Source organism: Leptidea sinapis, chromosome 2 (assembly GCF_905404315.1).
Source record: "Leptidea sinapis chromosome 2, ilLepSina1.1, whole genome shotgun sequence".
NCBI lineage: Eukaryota > Metazoa > Arthropoda > Insecta > Lepidoptera > Pieridae > Leptidea > Leptidea sinapis.
In genome coordinates this window covers 18,799,801-18,813,845 of record NC_066266.1, presented here as the reverse complement: position 1 = coordinate 18,813,845, position 14,045 = coordinate 18,799,801, and the positions used below count along the sequence as shown (strand labels likewise).

Genomic DNA, 14,045 nt, shown 5'->3' with positions numbered 1-14,045 from the left:
GCTGTGTGCTATCTCCCACACTATTTCACCTGATTCCTGCCGCCGAATTCCACCTTCGCACGACACGCCACAAGTTAGGATATCATCCCCACCATCTGGATGTGTGGCGGTCCTCCACAGTGATGTTTTCAAGGAGCTTTCTTCCACGTACTACAAAGCTGTGGAATAAACTACCTTGTGCGGTGTTTCCGGGACGATATGGGTACCTTCAAAAAAAGCGCGTACACCTTCCTTAAAGGCTGGCAACGCTCCTGTGATTCCTCTTGTGTTGCACGAGAATGTGGGGGGCGGTGACCACTTAACACCATAACACCAGGTGGCCCCCGTACGCTCGTTTGTCCTCATTTACCATAAAAAAAAAATTAAATCGACACCCTGACGTTAGCTGGTCAACAAGACCATTTGTATCATACTTCAGCTACCAAGCCTCTTGTAACTCATATGTTTACTGAACCACAACCAATGGACAAGAATTAAATAAATATCAATATATTGTATAAGTTGTAAAATAAAAATATAATTTCTCTCTAATTGTATAAATTTAAATTAACGATATTCAAATACAGTCTATTTAACTAAATTATGCGGTATATGTTTTGCCTATTATCGTGCGCAAAGTTCGATTTTGCGCATGATTTTGCGTTCGCAAAATACTACTTTCCCACACGTTGACAAGAGCGTGCGGGAATGCAGTTGAGCGTGCGGGAACGTTTGAAAATAATTTTAGTGGTCGAACTTTGCCCAACTTAATAGGCGAAATAGTATACGATACTCGTTCGCACGTAGGTAGGTCTTCCTGCACTCGCTTCGCTTTTGCGGGAACGACCTACTTTGCGCACTTGTATCGTAATGTACTATTTTAATAAAGTTGCTCAAAAAGTAGTATATTGCAGGGACGTATAGCGTTCGGTATGTTGGCTATTACACACTCGAGCTTTTTCTTTACCTTTTCCGCACTCGTGCGTTTTCTGTCCCAACTGTCAAAATAATGTCTATTAAAAAGAAACAATCCAACCACGAAGTTTTTACAACAAAAAAAATCATAGAAGTTTTTATGATTCATGCAAATATTTCTAAAAAGAAGCTACTAATTTGTTTCAATATCAAATCTAATGATTTGGATTCAATGAGTTAGGTTAGGTTTCATTTCATTTCATCTCTTTAAATTTCATTTTCATTTCATATCAATAAAAAAAATCTACTGAAGACTTGGCTGTATGGGCATAGTTCCCTTTTGCCTACCCAGAATGGGTAAAGAAAACAAAAAAATCTCTGCCTTTATTATATTATGGTTGGCGCCATTTTGTGTTTTTAATATTCTATTTAAATGCTTCATTTTTTCGCAACTGTATTAAAATAGTTGATCAGTACACGTGCGGAACCGTCATTGCAACTTGTTTCGACTGTCAACCCTCACCTTCGGCTGCGCCTCGGCTCGGGTAGTCATTTGTCGGAACTCTTTGCAATGACAGGCTTTCCGCACTCGTGGTGAAATATACTATATTGCTTGTATATAATAACTTCTTTATTACAATATTGTTCTTTATACAAACATATAATTGTTCAATGAATATATTATTTGATTTTTTTTTACGCCAAAGAAGTATAGTTAATCTCTTTCGCTTAGATAATTTTTACGACTAGAGAGAGCCTATTGCTGCTAGAAAACCGATCAAAACAGGCCAGGTTTATTACTTTATTGTGCGTGACAAGCTACGTCTTACACTCGCGATTTGTATGTCACTTTGTTTTAGTGTGCGTGCATTGCTCAAAGTATGACTGCAATGCTGAAATTTTTTCGACGTTTTCACAGCTGTCTATCAAGACGAATAAATGATTTCACTGTCAATACTGTTACAAATATTAAAACTATAGTCTACTGTACTTTAAATTCTATAGTCATTGTTTCTCTCTGATCTACCTCCTGACAACCTATTCTTTGCTAAGTAAGTTGTCATTCGATTACTAACGTGTTTAATGCAAACGATCAGCAAGCCAGTTGATCTTCAACAGTTGACCAGAGTGGTCGCCTTAAAATACCTATCAGTTCTCTGTTACGACTATTAAGTGAAGTCATTATAATAATTATACTCTAATAAAGTGCTATTGCGAAGAAAGCGTTTTAATAGACGACCTAAAAATACTTTTCAAGTTGCCGAATATATAATGATGTTTTGTGTTCTCTATTGTAAGATATTATTTTAATTGCAGATATAATGCTAGTTCATAGCATTTAATAGTAGGTACCTGCAAGTGAATTTGGAAACCAGCACGATCATCAAGGCGAAAGTTATCCAGCGTCATGTTTCAAAAGCAGACCTTCGGTGGAACTACTACTGGGTTCGGTGAGCCTAACATTTTTTTTAACCGTCCTATAATGCTTATACTAAAGTGTGGTCGAACAACGGGCACATATCCTCCGATATCCAGCATCGCTTCCTGATGCCTGTAGCAATATGAAAAAGACGTTAATATGATGTTAAGTGATTCGCCCTGTCCATCACAATGCAGAGCCGCACGTCATTTTGGTACAATGGACGTGATAGGTTTCAATTATCTCATATAACCTTTCAATTGCCAACAATATCCATTTGTAACTTTTACAGTAATTTAATTTTTGTACGGAAACGTCATGACTGTCAAAAAAAAATGGAAGGGAGAGTTGGTAGAGCGAGGTTGGCGGCCATATTGAGTGAGTCATTATAGCTTGGACGGCCGAAGTGTGCGGACGTATCTCGATAATAAAGGATAACGAGTGATTTATACATATACCTACCATGAACTCTTATTGCGATTCAATTAACAACCTAAAATGAACTGCTTTGCTATTTCGTACCACGACGTGATTAGTGCTATCTAATTTAGGTTGACGTCAAACCGACTGATTAAATCGCAATGATGTCAATTGAATGTCAAAAATGATATCAACTGAATCGCAAAATGATTTAGTTCGTTGATTCCTTCGTACCATGAGGTAATATTTCAACCTAAACTGGATAGCTTATGTGTCAAAGTGAGCGATTCGAAAAAGTTGCTACTTCCTTAGAGGAAAGTGAATCGTGTTGTTAATACTTTTAAAAAATAGTGAAATCATACAGAAAAGGAATATTTATTGATGAAAGATGAGATGAGAATACTTTATTGGACTTTTTTGTAAAAGAAAATACTGAAAATAAATACCAAAAATGAAAATAATAAAGATGAGGCAGTAAGGGCCCGGGCTATAGCCTGTTCGCAAGAACGAATTTAAAAAAATGTGCTCTGTGACCTGTCAAATCAAACATCAATGAAAAAGCGTTCATAACTCGTTATTTTTACAAAAACACCTAAGCAAATATTTAATTTGTAATTCAAAGAACTATATTATTTATATTACTATTATTTAATAAATGTCGCTATAAAGCGCAATTTTAAAATGTATTTTTGGTATTGTCTACGCAAAAAAACCGCTAAAATCATATAATTTTAGGTTTCAAAACGCAACGCATATGGCTCGAGTAAGAGAGACAAACTTATGCAACGACTGTAGAGCGTCATCCCTTTCTCACACCGCGGACCACAGACAAATTTATTTCGTTCATTCTTCATAAGCTCTCCAAACGCAATTCAGTAAAAGGCACTTCATGGTACGAATTTTAGTGATTCAGCTTATGTACTTATGTACTGAACTGCATCGGAATCGCATCGCGTATTAAAAGTTGATGGTAGGCCCTCTGGTGTTTAATTAACAACACAACTACAGGCACACATACAAACATATTTTTATTTTAAATAAAAATAAGGGACGAGACGAGCAGGACGTTCAGCTGATGGTAATTGATACGCCCTGCAATGCAGTGCCGCTCAAACCCCTAAAATTCTGAGCGACACTACAACTGCTCTTGGCACCTTGAGACACAAGTTGTTAAGTCTCATTTGTCCAGTAATTTCACTATAAACGGCGCCTGAAGGGCGACCGAAACACTAATATTTACACATCACTGCTTATATTTTGTGGAACACCAGACGTCGCCTCAAAGGATGAAGATGTTCAACCATTAACCACAACTCTGCACGTGTGGTCTGATAGATGTGATTCATTCAAGAACAGTTCCAAGAAGCTCCTTTGCACAGGATGCCGGCTAGATTATGTGTACCACAACTGCGCCTATTTCTGACGTGAAGCAGTAATGTGTAAACATTACTGTGTTTCGGTCTGAAGGGCGCCGTACCTAGTGAAATTACTGGGAAATTAGACTTAACATCTTATGTTTCAAAGTGACGAGCGCTATTGTATTGCCGCTCAGAATTTTTTGGTTTTTCAAGAATCCTGAGCGGCACTGCATTGTAATGGGCAGGCCGTATCAAATACCATCAGCTGATCGTCCTGCTCGTCTCGTCCCTTATTTTCATAAAAAAATATATCAGATACTGTGCTCTACCCTATCAAATGCCTTCTGAAAATCGGTATAAAAAACGTCAGCACAAAATTCAATTATCAAGACATAACGAGATTTCATTTACAAATGAAAGAAGGTTTGTGGTTGTTGATTTACCAACAGAAAATCCATGTTGGTTGGAGTCCATTGAGTGCTTTAAATGCCAAAGGATTTTAGGATACACTAAGTTTTCAAATAATTTTGCAAATATGGGCAAGATTGATATTGGCATGTAGTTTTGACATGATTGCGAGAGCCGTTCTTAAACAAGGGTAAAATCAAAGATTTCTTCCAGAGCGAAGAAAAGACACCAGTATTAAGGGACTTATTAAAATCAATAAAAAGAGGATGAACACAGAAGGGATTTCATTACAGCCTTCACCCTTAAACTTATCAAGTCTTTTTAAGCCTGTCAGAATTTCCGATTTGCTGATAATAATCGAAGAAATTGTATTGTTGGAAGAAATTGTATTGTCGTAAGGCTGTTCGCATTACTAACTGAAAGATTTGTAAGATTGTCATTACTGTTATAAACAGAAAAAAAATGTGTGGCAAAGAGATCACAAATGGCATTTCTATTTCAAGCGCTATACAGGGTGGCCCACCCAAACCGGTCAGGATTTCAAAATATATAAGAGATTGAAGAATATCTTCTAAAGAAGCACGATATCAATTTTAGAGAAAATAAAAACTGCATTCTGCATGTTGATTGATGACAGTGCCCTCATGACAAAACATACAGATATAGACAAAACCTATCATCATGACATTTCAACCAGTGTTCCTACTTACGATTTTGGTTTTACCCTAGTTTCGAAGCTGGCGACGGGTAACCTGTGATATGAGTCAACGGTTTAATCGAATACTTTTAAGGCACGTAGGATTTTTTAACAATCTAGTGGTGTGTGTTGTGGTAGTGTAAATACTCTGTGTCCTTGCTTGCTGCTGTTTGTTTAAGTTTTTTTTTATTTTGCGCCCAAACAAGGGAAAGGGCTACCCTCCGGGATAACGGCGGGAGGGAGGTGGGTGAATGCTCATGCATACCAACGCAGCCTAAGTCTGCGTTGGTTATGTGAGACTCACGTGAAAACCTAGGTGCCTACCCACTAAACACCACCTGCAGTTGGCTTTGGGCAGGTGCCCTCTAAGCCTACATTTAAAATGTTCGGCGAAGCATACTTGCTTTTCATTAAGCAGCTACGAAAATAAGTTGAAGAAACACAAGGTGTAGATTTAATTGGCATACCAAAGCTACCAGTTTAAACTATATCAGTACCTACCCATATTATATTATGTTTCTATGAATACTGATATTATATTTAATATTCGAGCAGTGTTTTTAATATTCGGCAAACGGAACATATTAATATGATTTTATAAAATAATATTTTACCAATGTTGTGTAAAAAGTTAGGTTTGTTTTGGTTTTCCTTCGATTTATTTCCCATAATAGAGGTATCATTCGGCGAGTTTTTTAGTCACAGCGACGTATCAGGCTAATATGGCAGTTTCGCTTGTTTCGAAGCGATATATTACTTTTTATTTATATAACTTTTAAACCCCAGTTCGCAACTGACTTAAAATAAATGTATGCGAAATTATAATTTAAAAGAAAATTTTGTATGCATACTTGCTTCAGACGCATGATAGTGATACGCAATATAGCCCATTTTCCGGCATTGTCCTTTCCCGTCATTCGTTTTCTTTTTAATTGAAATTTGGCAATCTTAGAAGCTCACGTTCCATTTTCAAATAACAGCAACATAAAATCTTTTTACTAGTATACGCAGACAACATGAGCATTGCCTTACGTGAAATAATATCAAATAAAGCAATTTCTTTTAATTTTAGACATAAGGTTTATATATATGTATACCAATAGCAATCACTCCTTGCAACCTACACTATTAATATGGTAATACAACAAAAATGTCCTTTTTTTCCAAAATTGGGTTCGATTCCCGAGTGATGTATGTTTTTTTTTTTGAAAATGAATGCAGTTGTTGTTTTCTCTAAAATCGATATCGTGGTTCCTTACAAGATATTCTTCATTAGATATAGACTTCTATATCTTATATATTCTGAAATCCCCATACTGACCGGTTTGGGTGAGCCACCCTGCATGTGTCTGAATGAAATTGGAAAGGATAGTAGTTGAAATTCTTTTTATTTTTTATTAAAGACCAAAATAGCTTAAGATTAAATTTGAGATTTTCTTCTAATTGCCTTATATAATTTATATAAAATTGCGTACGCGTAACCTATACCTATACTTTTCTTTTAAAAGTTGCTTAAGAGCCGCAGAAAACCATACCGGTTGATTAGATCGACATACATATTTTGGAACAGAAAACTAAATTAAGTATGTAATGATCATCGTTTGCTCACGAGTGAAACAACTAATCTTTACTATGTAGTACTACACCCGGACACGTCCACAGGCAACCAATAGCCGATTAAAACTGGCCTTCCGCTGTACTTTGCATTCCTTATATAGCACTCAACGTCACACGGTTAATGTCACTGTCGATGTCGTGACAGTGACAATGATAGTTAACACATACTCTGTTAAGACTAGATGTCAGTACACTACAAAGTATATCAGAAAACCGGGATAGCACAGAATCCACGCTGTCATAAACTTTTAAAATTTTATCCCAATCGTATCAATTAAATTCTTTGATAATGTTATCATAATCAGCTTTGTGAAATTTTAATTTTAAGTTATTATTATGGTCGAGCATAGATTAAGAGCTAAAGGGAAGACTGTAGTGGAGGGGGGAGTGGGGGGGGGGGAATGTGCTGGGTCAACAATCGAGATAGGTTGACGAGATCGTGATAAGTCTAATATTGTTTTATTACAAAAAACTAGATCTAAGATTCGATTTTTATTATCTATATCTATATATATGAATTGCTGTTCGTTACTCTGCTAAAACTCGAGAACAGCTGGACCGATTTGGCTAATTTTGGTCTTGCATTATTTGTGGAAGTCCAGGGAAGGGTTAAAAGGTGAATAAATATGAAAGTGTTCGGAATTAAATGAAAACAACAATTTTGATTTTCCTTTGATGTGTCCCCCGTCGTTCACAAATCAAATCGAGAGAATAGTTTAAAATGAATAACAAATTAGAATCTTTATATCGTTCGAACTTTTTTAGAACATTTTTAGCTACCTACTACTAAAGTTGGAAGAGTTTAAGAACGATTTAATATTTGGTAAGTCTGAGAATCAGTCGTCATCTATTTTTAATACCCCAAAAATTTTAATATTTTTTTCTTTTTACTTTATATGGCAATACAACGTTTGCCGGGTCAGCTAGTTAGTTATATAATTAGATTGTTTAAGGGAATGGAGAGAACTATAATCGACGAGCAAATTGTTCAGTGTATGTCGGCGTTAAGCCAGGGTTTGCTCGATCAGGGTCCATTACGTTGAAATACACACACACTAAGTTTATTCACTCATAATTGCTAGTATAATAATAATAAATTCTTTATTGCCATACAAAACATTACAAATATAAAATGAACAATTAGGATACGCGATGAAACAAAAGGCAAAAGAAAAAGGCTCAGCTTCACCTGACATGGAATCATGGATTTATGTTTCCATGTAGCGCTGTTTTTCAGTCATCCCCTCCTCCCTAAGGTAGTATAGAACTGAACTTGAACTGAACAGTCTTTACATGAAACAACCGCTTTTATAGCTACCTTACAATAGATAAAAGTAGATACAACTTCTTTTAAAACAAATAAAATTAGGTACCGTAAAATAATTCCTAAATACAGCCTAATATTTATAATAAATGTTTTAGTGAATTTATATAACTTCAAATGATTTATATCATATGGTTTGTTTATCAAATTTGAATAAACATTAGTAAGTAAATGGCGCTGCAAGCAAGTTTCGAAATGCAATTAAGAAAGACTAATTGCATAAAAAAATAAAGTTTGATACAGAATAATGATATTAATTCTAATACAAATTAATTTAAACATTTACACAGTAAATTTAGTATTTTAACAATAATTGAAACATCAAACATCTTCAAAACATTCAAACAGTCAAAACAGTGTCTATTAAATATCAGACCTTAATAATTAACGGTTTTATGTTTACAAATAGCTATATGTAATTAAATCCTATATATTTCAGATATATCTACAACAATTATAATAGTTGCCAACTATTGCCGGTAGGTGACAATTTGCGCCCATATGTCCTATTCGAAGGTTTAGCAATAAAATGTGGTTCATTTGGAACTTTTGACCAAGACAAAGAACCGAGATTGAAGTCTTCAACTATTAAAATATTATTAATACTAGTGGATGCTATATTGCGATTGATTTGTCGATAATTTCATCAATTGTATGAAATTGCATCATGTTTTTTTACAATCCAGACGATTTTATCTCCACCCATACATCTTCGGATTTATTTGGATTCAAGATGCGTTAATCTTTGCGATTGCAATGACGTAAAGACTGCAATGCCAACCCCTCCCAAATTTTCTTTACTATGAAAGCCTGTGGATTCGCGATCTCTCAGATAGACTACGTATTGATTGACATCAAATCATTCACTGCCGTTAATTCCGGTCATAAGCCATGTTTCCGACAAGATAATTATATCGTAGAAGCAACAAGACACATTATAAAAAAAATCAATATTTTTAGTTCTAAGACCTCTTACAGACATTGAATTTAAAATGATAAGTATCAATCTAGAACACCAAGCGATATTATTACAAAACCAACATTACCCTAAACGAGATAAAGTTTGCATTTCACGAACAAAAGCATTATTAGTATTTTTATCTTTTCTCATAAATATCTTTCCACTGCGAACCCGAAAAAACTTCTATCCCAGTTCTTTAGCTTTTTGCCTCGCAGGTCCGTGCCATTCTTTGTTTTCAGGGGTAAGATGTTCCGTAACAAATACTGGCTATTTATTTGTTTCTGGTAATCCAAAATGAGTAGGGTTCAATTTAACCAGTCTTGTGCTTCTTGACAACTCCAGCAAGAAAGTTCTATTCTATTCTTCCTACTATGGCTCCTGTGGAAGGTGTACCACAAGTTTGCCAATGTCACGTTAAAGTAGACCACCAAGCTTAGAGAATTTTTGTATTCTAATTTGATTGGTAGTGATCGGTGATAAAGATTGAAACAAGTCTTATTTTCTTATTTTATACCTGAAACAAATATACATGCTGATAGATTAAAAAGGACATACACAAATATAATTACATAAATAATTACAAGTACTTAATGATATTTACAACTTAATCTTATTCTTTTTAATATATTTACGCAAAATATTTACAAAAGGAAAACTAGGGAGAGGAGACATTTAAAGGAAGTTGGGCGGGGTTATTCAGCAGGTATAAAATTGTACAAAGAAGGTTGCATTAAGGGACAATTGAAGAACAGATGATACAAGCCGTCTAGGCCACATTCACAAAAATTGTCTCTAATCCTAAGTTTAGCTAAGAAAACTGGGGTACACGCGTGGTTAACTAACAGTGGGGAAATAACAGTTTTATTGGGAATGTTAAATTTACAGAACCAAGGTTTTTGAGGGATTTCAGGTTGGAGATCTCCATAAATTTTACCCTTAGAAAGGTATCTCTATATTGACAAGGATCGAACGATTACGGTCGCTGTTAGGGTTTGATTAAGCAAGCCTAGACATATAAAAAATTTCACTATCAGAGACGGGGACATTAATAGTTTGACTGAGCTTGTTTTGTAATGGAAACAAGATTTTCATTTTTACGTTCATGCAAGCACTGAATTTCTACGTTTGCATTTCTTGACAGTTGATCTACTTGCCGTGAGCGAGATGAGAGATCATTATTGCGCAGCCGCAGTGAGTCGAGTTCTCTCTGAATTTCTATGGTTTTCTTTTTGAGGGTCTCATCCTCGGCAGCAGTACTGTCAAATTTATTACTTGAAAAAGATAGCGAATCCTCATAAGTATTCAGTTTCCCTTTTATTTCCTGCAGTTGGGGTATTAGCGCAACTTCGCAACTTTGCAATTCTTCCCTTATTGTATCACGCATATGCTCGGAGAACACACAATTGCAGTTTGATTTTTTAGAACGAAGTGTTATGTTATTCTGTGAAAAACAGTCAGCGCTCTCTTGAGTGAGTGTTGCATGCATTCTAACTGGAGTCACGGACGATAAAAAAAAAGACTCACACTGTGTCACCTTACATATCACAGTGAGGCACCAAAAGAAGCCGCTAAACGTGTAAATTTATAGCTCCACGCATACACTTATACTAATACGAACCGGTCGGCCCCCATTACGAGATTTGCCATCGTCTGTGACAGATCAGTTTGCGTCGCAATAAAATATTTTAAAAATGCCGTCGTGGGTTGTGAAAGAGTGTAAAAACAATACTATAAAAGTATTTGTGGATATATGATTATTTAAGGGAGAAAAAATTCCCTAGAACCGAACCACAAACCTCGAGTTACTCTTACCACTCAATGATGCCTAACACCAAACGTTCTGATACTAATGAAATATTCTTACTTATGTCTGTATCTATTCATGTTTGAGATTTGTGACAACTTGTCACATTAGATGATAATATGCAAATACCCACATTATCTACTTTATTCACTATGGTTTGAAACAATACAAATCCCTTTTATTTCGAAATAGTCGCTGTTCGCACCGGTAAAACGGTGAAATTTAAACAATTTTAAACTTATTGGAAATAGAAATGACCTTGTATCTTCAGAAATTTATGTACTAAGTTTAGTGTTTACTGTGTCAACGCAAATTTATTTTGTTCCTTATGTTGTGAATTCAAAAACACTGGTTTTGCTCACAGGTAAAACTTGAGTACAAAATAAACTATAATTTTAATAAGAATTGCTTGACCTGCATGCTATACGTGAGAACGTTGTAAATGTGACCTATATTGTGATTTAAAGCATGCTTGTAAATAAAACGTATACATAGACATTTGCAAGAATTTGTGCCTTTATGAAGTCGCCTTGATGACCAGTAAGCTTATCCCTATTTCTAGTTACATTACCAGCTATGAGTGAGGAAGATACATGAGTTTGTATTACAGGATCGTTCAACTCTACGTCGAGCACGTCATCACCGTTTGGTGGGTTCAAGCCGGCGACGGCGACCAGCGCCTTCGGGGCGCCGTCGGGGTTCGGGACCACCCCAGCTAACACGTCGGCCACGGGAGCAGGTACGTACCTACTGATGTACACAACCGAAATACCAGAGGAAGGCTTCTTTACACAGGGTGCCGGCTTGATTATGGGTACCGAAACGGCGCCTATTTCTGCCGTGAAGCAGTTATGTGTAAGCATTACTGTGTTTCCGTCTGAAGGACGCCATAGTTAGCTCAGAATTTTTTGGTGTTTCAAGAATCCTGATCGGCACTGCATTGTCATTGGGCAGGGCTTATCAATTACCATCAGCTGAACGTCCTGCTCGTCGCGTCCCTTATTTTCATTAAAAGCTCTTTGTATACCTATAGGGTCAACCTTTAGACACCAGCTCCTCACAAATACCAGGTGTTGATAAATGTAACACTTCTTATGTATCTACTGGTATTATGTTATTATCAAAGTTCCAATTTGACAGTTTTTTTATATGGAAAAGGCGAACAAACAAGTGGACGCCCACATTCTCTAGCAGTACCAGAGGAATCACAGGAGCGTTGCCAGCCTTTAAGGAAGGTAGGTGTTCGTGCTTTTTTTTGACTATGTGATAAACTTCCAGGTCTGTTCGGTCAGTCAAATACATCAGGGTTGTTCGGCGGCAGTACAGCTGCTAATTCGACGCCGGCGTTTGGCTCCAGCGGTTTCGGCGGGTTCGGTGCAGCGCAATCTAACGGCGGCCTGTTCTCGAACACAGCTGGTTCTACAAATCTGTTCGGGGCGGCTCAAAACAACTCGGCCTTCGGTGCCAAACCAGCTGGTAAGTAAAGTGGTAACTTTTTATTTATTTATTTTCAGGGAACATACATTCTTTAACAAATGCTATTGTTACGTGTTAGGAAGTTCGGAAGGATTTGGAGAGAAAGACCTGCAGAATCTTTTGAAGACTTTTTTCACTAGCACTAGGTCCAACACAAAGCACTAGGTCCAAACGCTAAGCACTAACGTAGGACATCGTTGTACGTTGTGTTGGTCGTAGCCAAGTCGCAGGTTTCACTGGTATGTCTCTTGATCTGAGGCGACTTCGAAGTGAAAACTTGTGCGCCTCGAAGGTAGCTCAAAATGAACTGAACTGGCTCGCTTTTTTTTTCGCCCAAACAAGGGAAAGGGCTACCCACCGGGATTACGACGTTAGGGAGGTGGTGAATGCTCATGCATACCGACGTAGCCTAAGTCTGAGTTGGTTATGTGGGACTCACGTGAAAACCTACCCACTAAATACCACCTGCAGTTGGCTTTGGGCAGGTGCCCTCTAAGTCTACATCGAAGGCGATGTAGACTTAGAGGGCACCTTCTCTTGGGGAGAGAGAGGCGCAAGCGGCACTCCCTATGGAGTTGCCGCTGGGATATTGGCTCGCCTCCCTGCGGCTATTTATATTATATTATACGAGACGAGTCCCAGACCATTCCGGAAGTTCCTATCTGGAAAGTACGCGACTTGCGCGAACGTGATCGACCGGGTTGGATGATTCTGGAAAGTTCGCGCATGTACCCGGTCATCGAGACTATACTTCTATACAGTTACACAGTAGTTCCTCTAACGCCATCTAGTATTGAGTAGTGAGTTTCATGTTGTCTTTGTTCTTTGAGTGGTTGTACTGGTTGACGCTAGATGGCGCTAGTTTCTTTGTGCTTTGTGTGTTCGTAACAATATACATGATATAGTTGAAGTTAATATCGACAGTGAGTCCCATACAGGTTTAACATAAGATTTTTTTTAAGTATATACACAACTTATATACTTAGTTATTAGAATTTTGACAATTATGTAAAAAGAGTACAATATTTTTCTTATATGTATCTTAAATTTACCAATTGAAAGATGAAATATATCAATTTCTCAATGAGTGCTGTTATACAAGTTAATAGTTCTTCTAAAATAAGTATTCTTTGCATAGTTGGTATGACACATATCTATGGAAAATAAATTGCGGGAAAGAGATGATTTGTTTAGAATTCTAAAGCTTATTTTATTAATTATAGAGGTCGAGTCAACATAGTTATTTAATATTTTATAAAAGAACTAGCTGACCCAGCAAACGTAATACGACGTTTGCCACATAATTTTAAAAAAAAATCAATTATTAAAATTTTGATGCAACCGATTCTCAGACCTACCAAATTTATCATGATTGAATATATATGAATAAAGTAATTTTTATTTTATCGTACTACAATTATTGTATTCAATTGCCATCTTGTAACCCTATAGCGGATTTGTGGATGGAACAGAATATTATAAAAATCCCGATACAAAAATAGTTGTAGTCGTAGAAGGGCGAAAATTGGAAGTTGTATCTATTATTTAATGCTAAATCATAATAAAATAAAATTAAAATAAATTGTCAAATAAAAAGAGGGATGGATTACCCTTAACATTTAGGGGGATGAAAAATAGATGTTGTTCGATTCTCAGACCTACCCAA

General features: G+C 36.5%; 1 protein-coding gene across 1 annotated transcript in view; it reads left to right on the top strand.

Moving 5' to 3' along the window:
- Window positions 1–14,045, top strand: part of LOC126973362 (nuclear pore complex protein Nup98-Nup96-like) — a 106,010-nt gene that overhangs the window by 76,079 nt on the left and 15,886 nt on the right. The window contains exon 2 of the mRNA XM_050820599.1: window positions 12,182–12,379. Coding sequence (XP_050676556.1) covers window positions 12,182–12,379 — 198 coding nt within the window. The remainder of the gene's footprint in view (window positions 1–12,181; window positions 12,380–14,045) is intronic.